Consider the following 21247-nt stretch of genomic DNA (forward strand, 5'->3'; position numbering starts at 1 on the left):
AGATATCTGTCATATGGTCAAACTATTCCAGATATTCATTAGAAAATATGATTTAGTGGATACAGAAGGTCGTTTTATATAAGGTTCGAACACATTCGACGACTAATGGAATTTATGAATGAAGGAACATTCGGTCCTATTCAGCGACCAAGAGATCTTTGAAAACGTTGAAACAGAAGAAGTTCTTGTAAATTCAAAGATTTCTTGGTCGCTAAATAGGATCGATTAATCAATTTCTACAAATTGACGAATAAGCACACTTCCTATCAAAAAAGAATTATGAACGTTCGGCTGGCAACTCAGTTGCTATAAGCATATCTACAGGAGATTGCCTTGATTGGTGCAGACTGAATAATGTTCCTGGGTTCGACGACTCTCCATATTTTTCGAGGATGATTGATAGAATATTTGATGATTGCCATACGTGGCTCCATTGAGATATACCATCAATTCATGAACTACGATGGGCGATTATGGCCGAGGGAAAACTAACCCTCCGGCCCACCTCTAGACCCACCACGCCCCGCAAGGGTTGCATGAGTCCCTCGTCCCCGTCCTTCCCTTTTATAGCTTTTACCGCATGACCTGTCTCGTTTTCGGTCCCCCCAGGGGTTTATGTTAATTTATTTATTTATTAATTTTATAAGTGTTAATTATGTGTCGTCCTTAACACTCGGAGGACTTTACTGGTACTTGCTACCAATTGGAACCTTAAAATCGGCACAGAATATTATCTATTGGACTTATCTCGATGAATTTAGCATCTATGTGTAGGGAATTTTAATTACTTTAAGATAGCAGAAAGAAAATCCCGAGAAAAGCTTTCTTTTTGGAAGATAATTGAGGTCAAAGTCAGAATCCAACGTGGAGGATCAAATTGGCACTCATTACCAGTCAAAATCCCATACATTTTAGCTATGGTTTTGAGGTTATGTTTCCCCATATTTCCCAACTAAAGTACTCTTGTTCACTTTTCCTCGGTGAAAATCATTAATATGGACTAATTTTATTGCCGGAAGTGACTAAAATGTTACTTTAAGAATCAAAGTTTGTGATGATTTAGGCGGAATAATGAATTATGCAAAACTGCAGCTAAAAAAGTCGTTTGAATTGGCAATTTTGCATCGATTCGATGCAATTTTTTTTTCAGTGACGATTTTCTCAATTAAATATTTAGTAATTAGGTGCAGGAATGCTTGAAGGAGATCAAGAATTAGTGAAACTTTCGATCCTCGTTCAATAAACTGATTAATAATTAATTATTGAGCATATTTTATCAGCTGGTACTTATTACCAATTTGATCCTCCGCGTTGTGCCATATGTTGGGTCCTCCAAGTGTTAAAATGGTGGGAAATTCCAAGCCCAAGGAGGACAAAAAATCTGGGCATAGCTGTCGGTCACGACAGCAGGAATCTCGTGATGGCTGGGGTGATCGTCGAAGTCAAGGGCAGCAGCGAATACACTGCCCAACAGAAAAATAGAGCCGACCCCCCTACAAGAATCTTAAGGCAACCGGGCCACAAGAAACCGGAAAATCCAACCACCACGCGATGGTCGCAGAAATTTAATTTTTAATTTAATTTAGTATTTAATTTTTCCACGAAACGCATCTGACTATATCAACTGCATCGTTTTTATTCAGAGAAAAACAAACAGTTTGATTTGAATGAATACACATGGAAAAGCATCAATCAATAGGAGAAAATTCCCACATAATACCGTCATCAGTTTCACTTTCATTTTACCAATTTTCCAATTGTTTTATTAGCATTAGAGCAATTATTAACACTGCAAAAAAAATCTTGCTTGCCCCATCGTATTATTTGCGATGACACCAAAGTTCATAAAGCGAGTTATTTTAAATAATTTATTCAAATTGAGCTGTTATTTAATTGCTATGTACAAAGTCATAGTAAAAATGTTTAGTTAATTATCTCACAACGTAATATCCGGTTCTGTGTCTTCAGATTGCGCCACATGTTCTCAAAGAAATTTCCCTTCAGCTGATCCTGAGTTTTCTTTTTAATGTTCCTCCTGCATTGGACAAGGCTCTGCGGTATGGCATCATTTTTAGGGGAAATAGAAGTACTTCCTGTTGTTTTTGTACATACACTGTACATAGCTATAGCTTGCATCACAATAGTCCTTGAATCCCTTCACTAAAAGGATATTGAATTAAGGATTATTTTACTGATTTTTGGGGAATTCATTTTTTTTAATAAAAGTTTGTCCCACCTGATCCTCGACAGGCATCTACGGTCTTCTTGGCGGGGTCCTTCATTTCTTCAGGGAAGAAGAGATCAATTTGTTGAATTGTCATGCGGTAGTTGATCCTTCCGCGGGACACAGTTCCTGTTGCTTCTAGCATACAATTTGCATAACATTTGAGTTCCCGATCCTCAGGGAAGTTTCCTTTGTTGACGCTCTCAATGATCTCGTTGGAAACACGATATTTCCTCCGACAGGGCTCACTGAAGTACGTTGCTAATTGTTTGGCATCCTCAAACGAGACCTTTTATTGAATAAATATTTTTTATGTCATTTTTTTATCACATTCTGAATAAAAAACGAAGAATTTCTGTTCCATGTGAATTTATCTTCAAGTTATCATTTAGAATATTTATTCAAAAGACTTTTGTATAAGATCGTGTTGAATTTTATTTCCAAGTTAAAAAATAAATAAAATCTTTGTATTTATGAATAAATTCCAGATTAAGCTATCTAAAAAAATGCCATGGAATGCAAAAAAAAAAGATTTATTATCAATTTATTGTTCTAAGGAATATTTATTTTTCATTATCTTTTCATTCTGAATGAAAATTGCAAAAATATGTCATTTTATTGTTCTTGCTCACAACATTTTTTTAATTCACATTTTTATTGTTTTTATTACAAAAAAGAGTTTTTTTTAATGTTTCGTAAGAAAGAGAATTTTTAAATAAAGTTACATAAATAAACAAAACAAATAATATAAAAAATAAAAGTTGCCATCAAAAGCTGCAAAATAACGAAAAATATATTTCCAACTAAAATCTTGTTATTTACGGAGAAATTGTTAAGAACGTGAGAAGAAATGGTTTAATCTCATAAAATAATAAACAAATGGGAACATAAATGTTTTTTAATAACAAAATTAGGATTTTCATTGAAAGTGATCAATACTCTTAAGGAGAAAATTGTAAACGAAAAGCTCTTTTCATTTAATAGAGAAAATCTGAATTATTAAATAAACTAAATATAATAAAGCTCCGCAGGAATTTTTTTTTAATTTGAGTATTCATATTAAGTCCTTTTTGCGATACTCAAAGCTAGGAAAAATTTTTAGAGCGATATTTCATGTAAAAATCACATTTTCAGCGTTATAGATGTCTTTGAAACTGAAAATTGAAGAATTTCGTTCTTTGGACAACACTGAAGTTACACAAAATTTTAATCAGACAAATAGTTGATCTATTCTTTACGTGAAATTTAAAAAAAAAAATAAAAGAATAAATTCAACTAAAACATAAATAAATGGCACATGAAATTCCCCTAATAATCCTCTTCAAGATAAATCCTTACAGCTTCAACACTGATGGTCACAAAAATAGCCAAAAGTCCAAGAGAAAGCACGAGTTTTCCACACATTTTCACAACACTTTTCTCTCCACTTTTCTTTCCCAAAGACAACGAAGAGAACACTTCCTCGTAACACTTAGAACGCGAGTGATCAACTGCACGATTCCCCGGCACTTGGGGGCTTTTTATGCGGGAAAAAAAGGCAAACCTCTCGGGGAAATTACGCATTTCGTTTACTTCGTAGTTTTTTCCCCGGGCTTCACCAGAGAACTTTTTTTTTTCAATAAACAACATTCCCCCAATTAATTCATCGAAGATTGCAAAAGGATGAGACAGACGGAAAATTTTCTGGATGCACTCAAAGCTTTTAAATTAATCCAGCACGACAATCTTGTGTGAAAAAAAAACTGGGTGCTGCCACGCTGCAGTGGAAGAATGCTATTATTTCGATTATTTCCCATTTATTTCCCCCAGTTTGCATCGCAGTTAATCACAGATATAATTAATTTGAGAACTTTTTTTTTTCTTCTCTATTTATTGGATAATTTTTAAGGGAAGCATATTGGGCGCGGTGTTAAATGGGTAGAGAGAGACGTATTGCATAATAATCTGATCGTGAGATTTTCTTATATATAAGCATTAAGATTAATATATTTTATATATAATTTCTCGATATCGTGTGCACAGATTTTTCATTGATTGAATATCTAATGAAGTTCCGTAACTCATCTAATGGGGTCTGTATCAAGTGTTTAACACAATAAATAACACTCTTTACAATATCCTGCATATACATAGTTTACGTTACAGCTTAATCAACAGACAGAAAGTTTTTGTTTAATATATGAATTAATATAAATAAAGTGCAATGAGTAAGAAAAAGGGTTTCTATGTAGTTTTTAGCAGTTAAGATAAACTTTGAAAGAAAATAAAATAAATGAGAAAAGATACGTTAAAATCTAATCAAATAAATGTAAAAGAATATCATGAAAATATTAATTTAAAGTAATTAAAAACTCAAATGAAGCAAAACAAAACAGTCAATTAAAAAAAACTATAAATTATTCAATTGTCTGTGGTTTATTCTTTCGTAATAAATTAAATCTTAATCTTGGATATTTTTAGACATTGTAAAAAAGATAGAATAGACCAATAAAATCATTACCTATATATAATTTTAAAAAATTTACATACAAAATGAGTCAAAAAACCACAAGAAATTTCCCCACAAATTCGAAGCATTAGAATTTGCATTAAAGCATTTTTTTCTATTAATTTATTATTGAGAAGGAATTTTTGAAAGCAATTTTTATTGTTTAAAGAAAATTCATAAAAAAATAAACAACTCAGCGACAGAGTGTCAGGAGACCTCAAAAATCGTGCATATTGTATCAGTTTTTCTTCCGTATGTTCCGTGTAATAAATTCTCACCTCTAAGAAAATAGGTGATAAGATCAAAGACTTAGAAAAACAAGCAATAAAAAAATTTTTCTTGCAGTAATAAAATGTAGAATGTCTACAAAATTATGTTCAAAGATCCTTTTGAATTTACAATAACAATGATTTTATATAGAAAAAATAAATCAAAAACTATTCAAAAATTGATTAAGATTACTTTCTAAATTGAATGAAATATAAATTTTCAAAAGAATCCACGCATCTGTTTCAGTAAACCTGAGATTTTTAGTCTTAAGATTACATCGAAAATAATATAAAACCATTTTTTCTTTTTAAATGGTTTTTATTCATTTTTTTTTAATAAATGCGCAAAAAAAATTTGATTTTTCATTAATATTGCAGAATATGGTTTAAGAATATAATCTAATTGGGGTAAATTGAATTAACTGTTTTCTTTTAGAAAAGAACTTTTTTTTAAAAGTTCTCGACAGATTGGAATCAAACTTTCAGAAACAATATGAATTCTTGACCATACATAGAAATGTTTGGGAATTAACCAAGAATTTTTAGGTAATGTTTCTGCTGAGATATCTTAAATTTAATATTTTTTCAGATTGCTCAGTAACTCAAAGTAAATTTATTTTATTTTGAAAAACTGGATTTTCAGATTTTCTTTATTTCTTGAAGATGATTTATAAAAAAAAATTTCATCAAAATCGTTTCAGTAATATTTTTCACAATATTATGAAAATGTGCGTCACTTTACAAAACGAAAATATTGATTTTATTCTTCTTTAAAAAAATGTGATTTTTTGATAGATTTATTAAATTGAGATGAAAATTAGCCAAGCAGATTCAATGAAAAATTAAATTAAAGCCCTTAAAAAAATTTATGATCAGAGTATATAATGTTAAATATAAATTAAGAAATATCTTTTGTTTTATTCTAAAATCTAAATCTTATGAGCTAAACCGAATGTTGTATTACTGTCATTGCTATTTAAAAAATTTTTTTTTTTAATTTTTAAGATTTCCATAATTTTTTATTAAAAGTGGTTTAGAAATGAATTATTAACGAATCAGCCTCCTAACTACCCGGTATACGAAGGCTTAACTATCAGGAAGATATTCCCAACAATATAATTACTTAATAATTTTATGAGCTTCGTCTATTGCTTCTTTAGACGTTCCCTAATTTAAAAATTTTCTTACTTTGTAGCAAAAAAAAGCTAGTTAATAAGCAATAAACCACAGTGAATTTTTTCCGCTATAAAATCCATCCTGGCATTGTCTGTCTGATTTTATAATCATTTTATTTACGAGATAAATAGTAATCCATCAATGGTGTGTAATTTTCATTGATTAATTTGCATCTTTTGCTAATGCAAAACTCTCCCGTTTGCGTCACTTGTGGGAATCGCAATTAAGATGAGTTTTATTTGAACTGAAAATTCTCTTCATTTCCTCGAGCGGAAAATTCGGAATGATCACACCTTTTATTGAGTTTTTTTTTTATTTAAAAACTTTTCAATTTACACAATAAATACCTTTGCGTTCTTCCAGCTAAAAGACTGGAGAGATTTTTCTTTTTAGCAGAAGATTTGCTGAATTGATGCTACATTCTGCCTGTAGCACATGAAGCTGCAGAGGGGAACATTCGTCTTGGAGCAATTGTACTTCTTGGGACTCCCACAGATCGCACAGGGTGTGACTTGGGGGACTTCCCGAGGGCCCTGTGGCGTGAGTGGGTATGAGACATTCGGTGGGTATGTCAAGGTCACTCCCTCCAGGGTATTCCGGTAGATAACCACGGGCACAGCAGTCCGAGCTTGACGACTCTTTGTACTTTTTGCCGTCTTTGAGTCTTGCTTCTTCAGCAATCTCTCCATGGTTTTCTTCTTATCCTTCTCACGCTTCTCATCTGCCATTTGTTTCCTCTTCTGCGACATTAGCTGTGCCTTTTCCAGCGCCTCAGCCGTTAGGACTTTCTCCTTGTACCCCGTGGGAAGGGCAACCAATGCTTCCGGTTGACTTGAACTCATTTCCTTCTCATTCCCTCGCTCGTACATTGCCCTCTGACGTGCTGTCATCATCTTTGGATCCTTGATCTTCTCCAGCCATCGCTCTTCATCACTACTTGTGCCACTATCGCGTCTCTGGCGCTTCCGCTTTTGCGATCGTGATGCCGATGCGGCTCCCTTGTTTTGATTCTTCAGCTTCTCAGCCGCACTCATTGGGGTGAGCTGTTCAGCTGCCCTCGGGGATGGTTCCTCCACATCATTGAGGATGTCCACTGGATCTGAATCATAGTCGAGCTTTTTCTTCTTCTTGTGACGTTTTTCCTTCTGCCTGGGAGTCATTGGGGGTTCTGTTTCACATAGGAAGTGATTTCATTTGTTATTTATCAAGATTTCTTTTTAAATTTTATATCCAAAAGACAACTAACCTTTTCTTTCCTCAACTTCCGGGCTAAAATCACGTTTTTTCCTTACTTTCATTGGATTTTTATAGATTTTTTATGGAGAAATAATTTTTCTGGCTTATTTTGTAAACAACTTTTGACAGTTTTTCGTTAAGTTTTGACGTTTTAACGAAACTTGTCGGCTGTCAGTGTCGGTCAGTGTGACAAATGACGTCATTTATGCCAATTTGTATTTGGTAGAATTTCGCTTTTTCTAATTTTAATGAAATTAAATTATTAAAAAATGAGTGCGGATGATGAAATGCTGTGTGAGCCAACCCTGAGGAATATCATCGAACAGACATCCCTGAAATGGATCTTTGTGGGTGGAAAGGGTGGAGTTGGCAAGACGACGTGCAGGTGAGAAAAATCCCCCTAAAACGTTTAAATTGTGGAATTTCCAACTAAATCATCCTCTTTTCTCATCCAGCTGCAGCCTGGCCATTCAGTTGTCACGTGTCCGGGAGTCTGTCCTGATCATCTCTACGGATCCTGCACACAATATCTCCGATGCACTGGATCAGAAGTTCTCCAAAGTCCCCACGAAGGTAATAAATCAGTCGCACATCCCATGAAAAAATGTTGCAAGAGAACACTGCCAGCTGTTTTTCCTGCTTTTAGTGATTTTTTTCTCACACAGGAAGTGAGTAAAAAGCAGCATGATTGGCAAATCTTGAGCTTCATTTCTTGTGTGTTAACTGAATCACTTTTTTTGGGCTTCTCTAAATCCCATTCCGGATTAGTTGATAAGAAAAACATTTCTTTCGTTGGCAGGTGCGTGGCTTTGAGAATCTCTTTGCAATGGAAATTGACCCGAATGTGGGCCTTAATGAGCTTCCTGAGGAATACTTTGAGGGTGACAATGAGGCCCTAAAACTCGGCAAGGGTGTCCTCCATGACATTCTAGGTGCCCTTCCGGGAATTGATGAAGCCATGAGCTATGCCGAAGTAATGAAGCTGGTGAAGGCGATGAATTTCTCAGTTGTTGTCTTCGATACAGCCCCCACGGGGCACACACTGCGCCTTCTCTCCTTCCCGCAGGTGGTGGAGAAGGGACTGGGGAAGATTCTAAAGATAAAAATGAAGATTTCACCATTCCTCACGCAACTGAGTGGACTCTTTGGGCTGCAGGACTTCAATGCGGATAGTTTCACGACAAAACTCGAGGAGATGCTCACCATCATACGGCAGGTGAATCAGCAATTCCGCAATCCCGATCAGACAACCTTCGTGTGCGTCTGCATTGCGGAATTCCTGTCACTCTATGAGACCGAGAGGCTCATCCAGGAGCTGACCAAGTGCGAAATTGACACGCACAACATCATCGTGAATCAGCTCCTCTTCCGACCGCCCAACAGTCAACCGTGCAAAATGTGTGCGGCACGCTTTAAGGTGCAGGAGAAGTATCTGGATCAGATTGCTGATCTCTACGAGGACTTCCACGTGGTGAAGCTACCGCTGCTCGAGGCGGAAGTACGTGGGGCAGAAAATGTTGCGGCTTTCTCAAAAAATCTCCTTACACCCTACGAAGCTAAATAATTTATGCATTTATCTGCAGCAAGGTTCTGGGGGTTTTCTTATCTCTTCTAAATTTTTTTTTTTGCATTCAAAGAGAATATAAATTAATAAAAAAAATCCCTTTAATTGCACTTTCTATCTTCCCTTAATCCTGGCAATTTCTTCTTCCTGATCGGGGCATTATTGAGTCTTTGGAACAAACCAGCGATAGACATTACTTCCATGCCTGTAGAAATAACTCGACCACGATTCTGTCTTTTGTGACTTTAAGTTTGCACGCTCCGATTCAGTAAGCTTCAGCATCAACCTCTGGAAGTCTACAAAGTTCTTCTTCAGCTCCGTCCTCAGCTCTTGCAGTTCCATCTCAATTTTCTTACCTTGTTCACTGATAAGGCGATACTGCCTGTTCCTGTAGTGATTTGTGAGCGTTGCCCCGAGGATTCCCAACAGAGCACTGAATAGGCCAAGAAGCATTGAGAAGAATTTGATATTCTCCGCCTGAGATCTCTCCTTTTCGTGGGACTTTTGTACGGCGGAAGTGAGATGAGTGAATAATTCTCGTTCATTTGTATCCATGAGGTTAAAAAATTCTTCAATCTGACGCTCTTCTTGCATCAGCTTTAATGATAAAAGAGAAAAGAAAAAAATGTTTTATTAATTTTTTAGAATTAAATTTTTACTAAATGATCATTAATATGATTGAAAGCCCCTGATGAAGGCTTACTGAAAATCGAAAATATTTTTTTTCGTTTTTTTTATTTATTTTTTACTACATAGATCTATTAGCGCTGTTAACACTTGGAGGACAAAATTGGTAATCACTGCCAATTCGACTTTTTTTTATTTCTTGGTGGATTTTGCTGGCCACCGTGGCCAATTCGACATTTTTTAACACTTGGAGGATCGAGAGGTTTCTAACCTCAATTTGACCTTCATTTTCTCTTAAAAGAAAAATTTTTTTTTTTAAGTTTTCTTTCGACGATCTTGAAGTAATGGAACTTCCCTAAACACAGATGTAGAAATTATCACGATATTTTTAAAAGATTTTATTCTGTGACGATTTAAAAAATGTTAAATTGGCCACTTTGGCCAACAAAATACTCCAAGGGTTAAAGCGTCACAGAATAAAATCTCTTCAAAATATCGTGATAATTTTTACATCTGTGTGTAGGAAAGTTCCATTACTTACTTCAAGATCGGTGAAAGAAAACTTGGAAAAATATTTTCTTTTGAAAGAAAATGAAGGTCAAACTTTTGAGGTTAGAAATTCGTGTCCTCTAAGTATTCAAACCAAAACTGCCGCCATTTTTATTTTATTTTTTTATTTGTAGTGATGTGAATTTCATTTTTTTCTTTTTTATTACTAAAAGAAACTTAAGTTGATATTTTTTAGATGGTTTACAATAAAAAAAATCCATTTTATAATTAGTTTTCAAAATGGCGGCCTAATTAAAAATGTAACGATCTTTTTTCTAGGAATAACAAACAATTTCATAACATAGAAAATTCGTTTTCATGATTTTTTTATGCTGGGGCTTGCCTTTGTCTAGATTTATTAGGTTTATTAGCAAAAATTAAGAAAAATGAGTGAAAGTAATAAGTATAACCTCAAAATATACTGCAAAGTAAAATTAAACAACCCGTGTAGCGGCGTTGGCCCGCCGCAAAAGTTCGTCAGACACTCACCTCAACTTGCCGGCGCACTAACTCCAAATAAAGGGGCTTCCCCTTATCTGTGCCAATGATACTATTCTCCAGATCACGACAACTCTTCCGGATTTCCAGCAACTTCAATTGCGTCTCTCGTCGCTTCTCCTGAGCGTGCAGAACTTTTTCCTACAAAGGATTCATTGAAATCCTCAACATTCTTTTCTTATCTTATCAGCAACAAATATTTCACACGAAATTGGCAATTTATTACCTGGATTCTAACAACTTCCTCCTGCGCTAGACGGACTTCCTTCAATCCCGAGAGTTCCTCGTATGTCCCAATCAGTCCATCGTAGCGGATTTTAATCCAGGTGGCTACACTCTTAGAAGTCTCCGGAGTGGATTTGTCCAGAAGAGTCGGCGGAAGAGATTTACTCGCGAAAGCACGAATATTTTTCAATGGTAAATTAATCACAGATGGTGGCATGTAAATGTGCCGATTCGTTGTAAATCTAACACTTTGTGTCCTTAAGATTACGGACATTGTGTAAATGTAACAAAAGAGATCCCTTTGAAGTGGATTTTCCAGGAAATGCAAAAGATAAACAAACACCACGAGTCCCCGCAACTTTCTACCAACATAATATGCGAAGGTCGTGTATTTGGTTCAGTTGGTTCACCTACAAATATGCATTCTGTCAGCTATTCGTACTGAAAGAAACACTGAACAGTCGGGTTGGGGATTTAAAATGCACTTTTGGCGCGAAAAGAAATCCAAATTAAATTCTTTCCTCCAAAAACCCAACGGAAATCCATTTTTAATTGAAAAGATTGATGAAAATCCTCGAGAAAAATAAAGTAAAACAACTTGAGAGGAATATTTATGATTACTGCGTGGCGCACTAGGAAGCAGAGAAAACATGAGATGCTTCTTGTAAAAATCTCTCTCGCAGATGCGAGACGGGATGCGTCAATTGAATCTAATTATAGCATTTGACCATGAAAAAGCCACATCGAGATCCGCACAAGTCGATATCTTTCGCGTTTCTCATAGCAACTCACAATCCCACATATATTAGAACTTTTCCTCTCATTTCCATTGCATACGATATTGAATTGCATAAAGATGTTCCTGGCTCGTGCAGGTGAGATTTTTGCCCATTTCTCAGTGAGAAAATTAATTTTCACTCCTTGTGTGTTTACAGGACAGTGCTTTGGTGCAAGGAGCTATGCTACGGCTGCTCAAACACAGCTGAGAGAGATTCTGAAGCAACAGCTGAAGGACATTGAGAATGCCGGCACGTACAAAAATGAGAGAATAATCACTTCCGCACAGAAAACTTCCATCAATGTAGCCGGAAGTGAGAGTCCAGTGCTGAATTTCTGTGCCAACAACTACTTGGGATTGTCTGTGAGTAATAAAATTTTATTTTCTTAAATCTGATTTGATTTAGAGAAAGTGAGAGTGAATTTAATTTAGACCATTTAGGGGGTTTAATGAACCTTAAACACATTTAAAAATTTTCAGACCTTTTTAGTTTTTATTAGAGCTCGAAATCTAAATTAATTTTAGACTAAAAATTACATAAATTCAGAAAATAAGAATTTTACAATATTATAAAATACTTCAAACGTTAGAATAAATGTCAAACGTAAAGATAAAAACGTCAAACGTATTCAAATACTTCCATGAACTTTTCTAATCTTTGTGTGCTTCAACTAGTTCATCCAACACTAATTGGAATTGAATTATAATAATAAACCACGTTAATATGGTTGACATCACCTAAAAAGAAGAATAATGATAAAATTTATATCAAAGAGAAAATAAATAATAAAAAATTGTTTACAGAAAAATATCCAGAATTGCTGATTTCGATGGATTCTGTTGCAAGAAGTCTCGTTTCAGCGTGAAATTTAAACAACTGAAATTGTTCTTTGTTGAATTTTGAGTATTTTGCTTGATTTGCATCTTCAATGGGGCACAGGATGTTCTTCTGAAACTCCAGAAGATGCTGAATCTGTTGCAAATAAATAAATATTTTAAATTCTTTATGTGATCAAACAACTATTATATAAAATTTATTTACCTTTTCCGTCATCTTATTGCCAACACGACAGAAGATAATGTGAATTAATAGTATAGCAATAGAAACGAGTAAACAATTAACTAATATTGTTGCATCTGATCTCAAATCATCAGCCTCGTGCAAGACCCAAATGTAGAAATACAGAATGAGAGCCACCATTAGTATGTACTCAAGAATACTATTGAAAATTATCATGCCCAGTGCTGAATTGAGAAGAGGAATAATATTTAGAAATTCCTTTACAATCGAGATAATTTCGCTCAAATCTATATTCTGTCTGGTTGTAATTTCAATTACAAATGAGAGAGTTTTTGAGAGTTCTCTGAAGAAATTCGTAAAGTACAGAATAAACATGTAAGGTGTGATGTTAAAAACAAATCCTGCAAATTGCATAAAGCAAAATCTAATTGGAGATTTTCTCCCTTTTACGTGAAAAAGAAAGTAGTAAACAAGAACAGATAAAACCATGAATAAGTTATAAGCAATAACAGCTAAAGCTTCCTTATTGGATCGAGTGAAGAATTTTCTTTTCCTCACAAATGAAAAGATTTTTAATTTATTTTCCAAATTTTCAATTTTTTCCAAAAGTTTCAAATGAAAATGATTATTTTTTACACCCATTAAAATCATTGCTGCTGTAGCATATCTACTGATTAGTAAGAAGGACTTGGAAATAAAGTTCATTATGCCAACACTTTTACTTCCTTTAACATCGAATCTTGTTATGTTCTCATAAAATTCTGACATGTAAAGTTCACACAGGAACACGGATATAAAGAATACAATGGGCACGATTCGAATAAAATTTGAATTAAATTTTTTGGAGTAATTTGGGATCAATGTGCACTGTTGGAAAGTAAATAAAATTCCGAGAGATTCAGTAAAAGACATCTTACAGAGGGAACTTTGCGTGTCTGATTACAGAAGTATAAATACAAGGAAAAGCCGGAAAGGCAGTAAATGTTTCCATATAAATGTATTGACCACATTTTCCCCTAATTTAGTTAAAATATTAATTTTTTTTTGGTATGCTTGACTTGAAATGGGTCAAGCGTTAATATCAGGTATTTAAGCATTATAATTGTTTCATCAATAATCATATTATTGAATTTTATAAACAGGAAGTAAGTCTAAATCATTCAGAATAGTTCCATAGATCGCTTTCTTTTAATTTGTGATTTACTAACTTTAAAACTTCTTTCATTTGTCCAAAAAATAAATTTAGCAAAAAAAACCTCAGCAAATGAAGCGTAAATTTTGCAAATGAAGATAATCAGCCTTTCAGTTATTTGAATTTCACGCTGAAACTAGACTTCTTGCAACAGAATCCATCGAAATCAGCAATTCTGAATATTTTTCTGTATTAATTAGCTTCACGACTTTATCTAGGTATTGCCCTCTTTGTCTTTTTTTGCCTAGTATCTCACAGGGCAAGAATCAATCAATCAATTAATTTTTTATTATTTATTTTCTCTTTAAATTTTATCATTATTCTTTATTTTAGGTGATGTCAACCATTTTAACGTGGTTTATTATAATAATTCAATTCCAATTAGTGTTGGATGAGCTTGGTTCATACGGAGATTAAAATGATAAATAGTAGATCTCTGTAACTTTTTTTTTTGAGAAATTATGATATTGTTTACTTTCTAAATAATTAAATTACTTTTAAATATTAAAATATTATCGTTTTATTTTTTTTAATAATTGAATAGTTTTTTAGACGTTTATCTACTTAACTTTTAATGTTTTTCTTGTGGATGATTTATTTATTGGCTTCGCATTATTGACGCTATAAATGATTAATTAATTATTTTTATTACCTACGAAATTTCGCATAATATTTAGGGGAACGTGGCCTAATTCCGACCTCCAAAGGTCCGCGCAAAATGAGAAAAAATGGTATAAAATAAAAAGCAATATTCTTAAATTTGGTACCATTTTAAAACCCATTTAATGCTCTTTTAACTCTAATACTTTCCACATTTAAAGTTTTATCATTTTAAAGTAATAGCGGATTGAAAAAGGCCTTAATAGGTCCGAATTGGGCCACGTTCCCCTATGTATTTATTCCAAAGAAAAAATGATTTTTAAGCTCTGTTAATAAAAAAATAATAAATGTTTAATAAAAAGTTTCGTTCTTTGTTAGAACATTCTCACACAGATTTTTCCTCTCTATCCAATTGAAAAATATCTTATCCTATTATTTTCAAAGATTTTCTGTTAAACTAATCTCTATCTAATTTATTTTTCAACAAAAGAATTTTATTATTTGTTGTAAATTGAGGGTTGTTTTCACGATTAAAAAGGATTAAAGCGCAGATTTCCTGAGAAATTAAATAATTAAAAATTAGATTAAGAACCTGTGTTGCTGAGGGCGGTTCAGGTTCCTCCAAAAATTAGTATTTAATAATACTTTTCAGCTTTATATATTAATAATTTTTATCAACCCGAGTCCCGGGCACATGTGAGCAATTTAAACCTTCGAAAAAAGACATCTTACAAGTTTCACATAATATGTTGCTCTCATGAAGTATATGTGTTCTGTGGGAAAGAAGAAAGTTCTTATAAGAATCATAAAATTCTTTATTCTTTACAGTACAACAAGGACATTATTGAGTATTCGAAGAAAGTCCTGGAAAAGTACGGTGGAGGAGCTTCTTCAGTTCGCTTCATTTGTGGCACACAGGACATCCACAAGGAGCTTGAGGGGAAGATTAGCAAATTCCACGGGAGGGAAGATACCATCTTGTATGCTTCGTGCTTTGATGCCAATGCGGGGATTTTTGAAGTCCTCCTCACACCCGAGGATGCCGTGTTCTCTGATGAACTCAATCATGCTTCCATCATTGATGGGTTGCGCCTGTGCAAGGCCAAGAAGGAACGCTACCTGCATCGGAATATGGAAGATCTGGAGAATAAGCTGAAAGCATCCACGGGAAGGATGAAGCTCATTGTGACGGATGGGGTGTTCTCCATGGATGGCAATGTGGCTCCTCTTCCGGAAATTATTAAACTAGCTGAAAAGTACAATGCTCTCGTTTTCCTGGATGAATGTCACGCCACTGGGTTCTTTGGCCCAACTGGGAGGTAAGATTAAAACTTCCTTTGCAACTTCCTTCTCTTCATAAGAAAAAATCCCAAATCTCCTTCTCAGAGGAACAGAAGAATTCTACGGATTGTCAGGAAAGGTGGATATCATCAACTCTACGCTTGGAAAGGCACTTGGAGGTGCTTCAGGAGGCTACACAACGGGCCCCAGAGAGTTGGTGGATCTCCTGAGACAACGATCACGCCCCTATTTATTCTCCAACACCCTCCCACCCCCAGTTGTGGGTACTGCCATCAAAGTCATGGACATTTTGCTCAGTTCCAGTGATTTATCAAAGAAAATTCAACGAAATACCGAACATTTCCGCAAAGGAATGACCAAAGCGGGCTTCACCATTGCCGGAATGGATCATCCCATCTGCCCCGTAATGCTGGGAGATGCAAAATTGGCGGGAATTTTTGCTAATGAGATGCTGAGTGAGTATTTATTGACACAGAGTATCAAGAGGAAGCAATATGAGATTTTTAATGAGTTCAATGAGATCAATTTGTTGGTCATTAAAATTCAAATTGCTTCCAAATCAGAGTTGAAATGATTCTTGAATTTATAGATAAAAGATCATAAAAATTATTTAAAGTTTAAAAAAAATCTTGAAAACGTTCTTTTTTATGTTAAAAACATTCTAATCCTTTTCTTTTCAATTTTTCTAATTTTATCTCTTTAGAGAGAGGAATCTACGTGATTGGCTTTAGCTTCCCAGTTGTACCTAAAGGAAAAGCCCGGATTCGCGTTCAAATATCAGCTGCACACTCCGAAAAGGACATTCAGCGCTGCATTGATGCCTTCAAGGAGGTTGGACGTGATTTGGGGGTAATTTCCAATTAAAATTTCCCATTTATTGTTGCATTTTCATCAATTAATTTTATTTGTTTCTTTTAAATCCTTAAGAGAAATTTTCTTTTTTATATAAGATTTTTTTTTAAATAAGTTGCAGTGGCAAATAAAATTGACTCTCAATACTCCATGGTATTTTAGCACTCATCTCTCTAAAAACTATCCTGTCCCTCTATATTAAAGGACATTTAGACCATCCCCTCAAAATCGTCCATCTAATCACGAAATTAAATCACAAAATAAAAAATAAATTGAATTTCTACAAGGGAAATTTCTACGGGAAATAAAACCAATAAGAAGAAATTCTTGCAAGAATCCACAAAATCCGAATCCTCGGAGAAAGTGGTGGTTTAAAAAGAAATTGTATATACGTGAATGCGCGGAAAATGCAAATGGATTTTCTCTTGGCATTCTTCATCACACGTGGTTATTTATCCTACAAATCCTAAATCGATTAAAAGTAAATTCTAAATCTCTACGAAATCCATACTACTTTTCGATGTTCACTGAGCCACTAGTACTTGACGAGGCAACTGTGTTAGCTACTTGTGGTGTGGATGGCTGCTGTGCTCCAGAATTTGCCAGAGGTGAATTATTTTTCTGTCAGACAAAAATATTTCCATTGATTATCTTTGAAAATATGACAATTCCATTGAAAATGGAAAATATGCTTTGAAAATATGTTTGTTTTGTGAGTTTGTTTAATTTTGGATTTTAACGTTGATGTATTATTTTTCATTTTATTTATTCAGTTGGAAACCTCATTTTCTTTTATCTTTTAACTGTTTAATTGTTTCTCTGAATGAGAATTATAAAAAAAATGAAATAATTTGATGAGAGATAAGAAAGAAAGAAGGCCCGACTCTAATGATAAATTTTATTAGCCATTGAAGAGATAACCCAAAAATGTTTGGATTAGATCTAATAAGATTTGAATGTCAGTGACATCAGCCAAAAGATTTTTATAGGAATTAAAACATTAATTTTGTGCACACGCGAGTGACCCACGGGTACCTTATGGAGGGAAGTATCCGTCCCCCAAAGTGCGATGAGTGTGCGGGCAATAAGACCATTACGGTCAAACACTTGCTTGAGGAGTGCGTCAGGTTTTCTGACGTTAGAAGTAGCCTCGGCGGCATTTTAATTGACTTTATCGGTGATAAGAGTGATGAGAACAGCATAAAAAAAGTGTTGTTATTTGTGGAGAAGAGTGGACTAAAAGCTAAAATTTAAAAATCTCTAAACCATTGACTTTTGTACTCAATACCATTCGGGGGGGCCCCGAAATTTCACCAAACAGCGCATATAGCCCTAGATGTTGCGCGCTGTGAAAAGTGCCATAGTGATGATGATAATTTTGTTTTTAAATTCCCAATTTGGTCAAAAATGCGGCTAAATTATATCTTTTTATAGCTCCTTATAAAGAACTTGATAAGTTAGTGGATACTAGCCTACAAGACTAGCTAAAAAACTAAAAAATTGAAGTTTTTAGTCACAAGACACCCCAAATTGTGTAGAGCTACCTAATTGAAAATTATCGACAGATGGCTCTAGTTGTCGAAATATCGTCAAAATTTTTAATAATTTCATTCGAAATACATTGAAAAAAGAAAAGTATTAGCACTCTAGATTTTCTATTAAATGAAAATACTTTCAAAAATTGAAAATTTTGCATTTTAGTTCATAAATAAAAGAGCAAAATCAATAAATTAAATATTTTAAATGTAGCGCCATCTATCGTCTAATTAACATTCATTTTTAATATCAAATTCTTTTTTAATGTAGCTTTTCCTTTTATGATTTTTTTTAATTAAAAAAAAACCTTGGATTCAATGCAAAATATCAAAAATTTATGTTTGATATTTAAATCTTTGTTTTTAGACAAGGGGATGGTTTAACCTCATTTTCAGTGAAGAAAAGTCACTTTTTGTTGAACAAAATGTATGAGGAATTCTCGAATCTCGCTCAATCTCGACCGATTCCCGAGAAACACTTTAACTTTTTTTATATTAATAATGTTATTTCGATAATGAGATAGGGATCAATCGAAAGCTAATTAAATGTACTTTCGATTGCAAGTGGAATTGTGCAAACTGATCCCTTATTTTGATCGGAAGAACCTGCTGCCTCACTAAAAGTACTGATTTCTCGGGAATTCTTTTTCATAAAATATCAGAAAATTTTTTAATTTCCTTCTATCCAAGAGAAATAAAAGAATTTTTGATAAAATCAACAAATCCAATATCAAAAAAAAATTTAAAAAAAAATAAAAATTGTCTTCTATCTTAATCTCTCATCTATCTTTTTATCAGAGTTGATCATCTAATAAAATTGCCAAATTCTTCTTGTTTTTTTTTTTGAGTGTAAAATTTATGTTCCAGAAAATTACATAAAAAAGATCAAAGATTGATTATTAATAAATCAAGTTTAACTCACCATGGTTTCCTGCACTGAAGCAAGACGCTGAATCTTCTGCTGAAGCATCTCAATATCTTTGGTAAATCTCTCATTTTGCATCTGAGTCTCCCCACGGAGCTTCTCAAGCGACCTCATCAGGTTATCCGTGTCATTCTCCAACTTTGCGAGTCTCGCATCTGTGGCCACTCTGGCACTCTCGAGACTCTTCACATTCTGCTTGTACTGCGACCAATCCTCCTCAATTGAGGAGACATGCGACGATGTGTTGGACACACTGTCGTACAGCCGATCAATGTGCTTCTTCTGATTCATCTCATCCTCCTCAATGCTCTTTGTCTTCTGACTCAGGACATTGTTCATGGCATTGAGGGTATCATTGATCTGGGCAAGTTGCTGCGTAAAGTTCCCCGTGAAGCTGGTGAGTGTATCGAGACGCTGTGGGGCTGAACTGTTAATGTTCCCCAGCGTATCGTTCACTCTCCTCTCCAGCGATATCTCCTGCAACACCCGATAGCATCGTGTATGAGTCAATTTGTACAAAAACGCTCGCGCGTGCGATAAGCAGGAATTGTGGGTGAAGCTGTACGGCCACACCACACCAGGTGGATTTGCGCGAGTTTAACTTTTATTTTATCATCTCCTTGAAAGTCTTTTTTATCTTCATTGCGCGAAGCAAACAATGCTTCCACGCACAAAGACTTTAATTGCAAGAAGGAATAAAAACGAGTTGAAGATTCTTCGTTTTATTAGATTTTTTTTGCTAAAGAATTCTCAATAAAAAATGCTTGTCTTGATGTTTTGAGGTGTTGTTGTTCTCAAAAATAATTATTTTTACCCCAAAAGTATTTTAGGAGATTGTTTTTTAGAGCCCACGCAAAACCTTCACCCAGTTAATGCCCCCAAAACTTTACTTTTATGCTATTTTTTGTGAACGAAAGAGCACACGGAGAGAAGAGAATGGGAGGGAATTATTAAACTCTTCCGTGATATGCCTCACTTTATCAATTACAAGGAAAATTTCCCATGGGGCAATCTCAGGTATTCCGGGAAATCCACACAAACAAAAAAAAACAAAACGGGGAATTTTCTCACCTGCAAATGGTGGCTGTAGTTGGTGTTATTGTGCACCTCTTGCTGCACTCGCGTCATGCGATCCTTGAGATCATCGACCGCTGAGCTTAAATCCTTGATTTTTGCCCCAAAGTCCGCAATACTCGTCTGCAGGACGGACATTTTATCGCTATCATCGGGAATTTCTGTCTTTTTGTGCACTATGGTCTTTAGTAGGGATACCTGAGGAAGAATCCGGAGGATTAATGAGCAAATCAATGAAGAAAAAGTCCTCCAACATACCTCTTCAGAGAAATTTTTGAGCGTCTGCTGCACCTCCATCATCCGCCCAATGAGGGCCGTCTGATTAGCCTCTAAGTACTGTGACGTCTCATGCCATTCCTGTAGCGCCCCCGGGACTGTCTGTGTGGTCGCTGAGACCTTCTGCAGCTGCCTATCGAGCTGCCGATTGCCCGTATTCACAACGGCAATGATGTAGGACAGGATGAGGAGCCAGCACCACGTTGTAACCACAGCAATCCATAGGCCGAGATTTTTGCATCCTCCGGGAACGGGTGGTGGTGGCTGCTTGTGCTTGTAGCCCCCTTTGGACTTTGTTTTCCTGCAAAAGCAAAACAAATCGAGTGCAAAGAGAATGCGTGTTGCCGCAGCATAAATTTAGCGGAAGACCCTGAAATTGTCAACCTCCAACCAACCTGCGGACTTTTCTTTTCCTTGGCACAACTATTTCGGTCAACTCGAGATCCGAGAGGCTCTTGGAATCATCCGAGTACTGCAGCAACTGAAACGTTTCCTTTTTCACATTGTTATTCTGCATTTTTCACGCGCACTTCATTGGATTCTCCGTGTTTTTCTTGCCTTTTTTTCTGCACTCGCTTCTTTTTTCGTTTATTTTTCTCCACCACAAATGGGGGCCCCTGAAAATGTAGGCAAAAACAACCCGTTTAGGGAGCACCTACGTGGACTTTGGGCAGCAAATCACACTCACCGTGATGTCTATTGATCAATGAGAACCCCTTATCATTCACATTACTATCACAATTGGTAATAAAAGCAAGAAAACTTTGCAAAATAATAATTTCGCGCGCCCAATAAAGAATCTCCATTGACGAATCTCAGTGGGCGATTTTTTATGT

The 21247-nt window shown here is 35.0% G+C and overlaps 6 protein-coding genes across 7 annotated transcripts; 2 read left to right on the plus strand and 4 right to left on the minus strand.

Moving 5' to 3' along the window:
• Window positions 1–1854: 1854 nt before the first annotated feature.
• Window positions 1855–3734, minus strand: LOC129787061 (general odorant-binding protein 72-like). The gene is made up of 3 exons (XM_055822365.1): window positions 3563–3734; window positions 2237–2513; window positions 1855–2160 (listed from the first exon to the last, which is right to left on the minus strand). Exons 1-3 carry the CDS (start codon window positions 3626–3628, stop codon window positions 2072–2074), a joined length of 432 nt encoding a protein of 143 aa, XP_055678340.1. The 5' UTR covers window positions 3629–3734; the 3' UTR covers window positions 1855–2071.
• Window positions 3735–6451: 2717 nt separating this feature from the next.
• On the minus strand, window positions 6452–7531 carry LOC129787067 (INO80 complex subunit B). Its single transcript, XM_055822371.1, has 2 exons — window positions 7404–7531; window positions 6452–7325 (listed from the first exon to the last, which is right to left on the minus strand). Exons 1-2 carry the CDS (start codon window positions 7453–7455, stop codon window positions 6547–6549), a joined length of 831 nt encoding a protein of 276 aa, XP_055678346.1. The 5' UTR covers window positions 7456–7531; the 3' UTR covers window positions 6452–6546.
• Window positions 7532–7570: 39 nt separating this feature from the next.
• On the plus strand, window positions 7571–9067 carry LOC129787064 (ATPase ASNA1 homolog). The gene is made up of 3 exons (XM_055822368.1): window positions 7571–7778; window positions 7849–7966; window positions 8193–9067. The coding sequence occupies exons 1-3, from the start codon at window positions 7663–7665 to the stop codon at window positions 8955–8957; spliced, it is 999 nt and encodes a 332-aa protein (XP_055678343.1). The 5' UTR covers window positions 7571–7662; the 3' UTR covers window positions 8958–9067.
• On the minus strand, window positions 9037–11538 carry LOC129787066 (mitochondrial potassium channel-like). Of its 2 annotated transcripts, XM_055822370.1 has the most exons (4): window positions 10858–11538; window positions 10623–10772; window positions 9314–9554; window positions 9037–9253 (listed from the first exon to the last, which is right to left on the minus strand). In XM_055822370.1, exons 1-4 carry the CDS (start codon window positions 11128–11130, stop codon window positions 9117–9119), a joined length of 801 nt encoding a protein of 266 aa, XP_055678345.1. In that variant the 5' UTR covers window positions 11131–11538; the 3' UTR covers window positions 9037–9116. The 2 variants fall into 2 exon arrangements, with proteins under 2 accessions (XP_055678345.1, XP_055678344.1); XM_055822369.1 differs by having other exon boundaries at window positions 9037–9554; window positions 10858–11397.
• A 93-nt stretch (window positions 11539–11631) lies between these two features.
• LOC129787062 (2-amino-3-ketobutyrate coenzyme A ligase, mitochondrial) lies at window positions 11632–16747 on the plus strand. Its single transcript, XM_055822366.1, has 5 exons — window positions 11632–11731; window positions 11792–11997; window positions 15276–15766; window positions 15834–16204; window positions 16453–16747. Exons 1-5 carry the CDS (start codon window positions 11713–11715, stop codon window positions 16611–16613), a joined length of 1248 nt encoding a protein of 415 aa, XP_055678341.1. The 5' UTR covers window positions 11632–11712; the 3' UTR covers window positions 16614–16747.
• LOC129787063 (major antigen) lies at window positions 16623–21247 on the minus strand. The gene is made up of 6 exons (XM_055822367.1): window positions 21100–21247; window positions 20807–21028; window positions 20394–20712; window positions 20133–20333; window positions 19059–19538; window positions 16623–17222 (listed from the first exon to the last, which is right to left on the minus strand). The coding sequence occupies exons 2-6, from the start codon at window positions 20926–20928 to the stop codon at window positions 17112–17114; spliced, it is 1233 nt and encodes a 410-aa protein (XP_055678342.1). The 5' UTR covers window positions 20929–21028; window positions 21100–21247; the 3' UTR covers window positions 16623–17111.

Source organism: Lutzomyia longipalpis, chromosome 1, assembly GCF_024334085.1.
Source record: "Lutzomyia longipalpis isolate SR_M1_2022 chromosome 1, ASM2433408v1".
Lineage (NCBI taxonomy): Eukaryota > Metazoa > Arthropoda > Insecta > Diptera > Psychodidae > Lutzomyia > Lutzomyia longipalpis.

Coding starts and splice junctions, on each gene's coding strand:
- LOC129787061 (XM_055822365.1), bottom strand. CDS start 3,628: ATGTGTGGAAAACTCGTGCTTTCTCTTGGACTTTTGGCTATTTTTGTG. Junction 2,514..3,562: donor TGACCATCAGTGTTGAAGCT/GTAAGGATTTAT, acceptor ATTCAATAAAAG/GTCTCGTTTGAGGATGCCAA. Junction 2,161..2,236: donor AGATGCCTGTCGAGGATCAG/GTGGGACAAACT, acceptor ATATCCTTTTAG/TGAAGGGATTCAAGGACTAT.
- LOC129787067 (XM_055822371.1), bottom strand. CDS start 7,455: ATGAAAGTAAGGAAAAAACGTGATTTTAGCCCGGAAGTTGAGGAAAGA. Junction 7,326..7,403: donor GGAAGTTGAGGAAAGAAAAG/GTTAGTTGTCTT, acceptor TATGTGAAACAG/AACCCCCAATGACTCCCAGG.
- LOC129787064 (XM_055822368.1), top strand. CDS start 7,663: ATGAGTGCGGATGATGAAATGCTGTGTGAGCCAACCCTGAGGAATATC. Junction 7,779..7,848: donor GTTGGCAAGACGACGTGCAG/GTGAGAAAAATC, acceptor TTTCTCATCCAG/CTGCAGCCTGGCCATTCAGT. Junction 7,967..8,192: donor TCTCCAAAGTCCCCACGAAG/GTAATAAATCAG, acceptor TTTCGTTGGCAG/GTGCGTGGCTTTGAGAATCT.
- LOC129787066 (XM_055822369.1), bottom strand. CDS start 11,130: ATGTCCGTAATCTTAAGGACACAAAGTGTTAGATTTACAACGAATCGG. Junction 10,773..10,857: donor AGGAAGTTGTTAGAATCCAG/GTAATAAATTGC, acceptor AATCCTTTGTAG/GAAAAAGTTCTGCACGCTCA. Junction 9,555..10,622: donor TAGTGCGCCGGCAAGTTGAG/GTGAGTGTCTGA, acceptor TTATCATTAAAG/CTGATGCAAGAAGAGCGTCA.
- LOC129787062 (XM_055822366.1), top strand. Junction 11,998..15,275: donor ACAACTACTTGGGATTGTCT/GTGAGTAATAAA, acceptor TATTCTTTACAG/TACAACAAGGACATTATTGA. Junction 15,767..15,833: donor TTCTTTGGCCCAACTGGGAG/GTAAGATTAAAA, acceptor TCTCCTTCTCAG/AGGAACAGAAGAATTCTACG.
- LOC129787063 (XM_055822367.1), bottom strand. CDS start 20,928: ATGCAGAATAACAATGTGAAAAAGGAAACGTTTCAGTTGCTGCAGTAC. Junction 19,539..20,132: donor ACTACAGCCACCATTTGCAG/GTGAGAAAATTC, acceptor CGGGTGTTGCAG/GAGATATCGCTGGAGAGGAG. Junction 17,223..19,058: donor CTTCAGTGCAGGAAACCATG/GTGAGTTAAACT, acceptor TTTGTCTGACAG/AAAAATAATTCACCTCTGGC.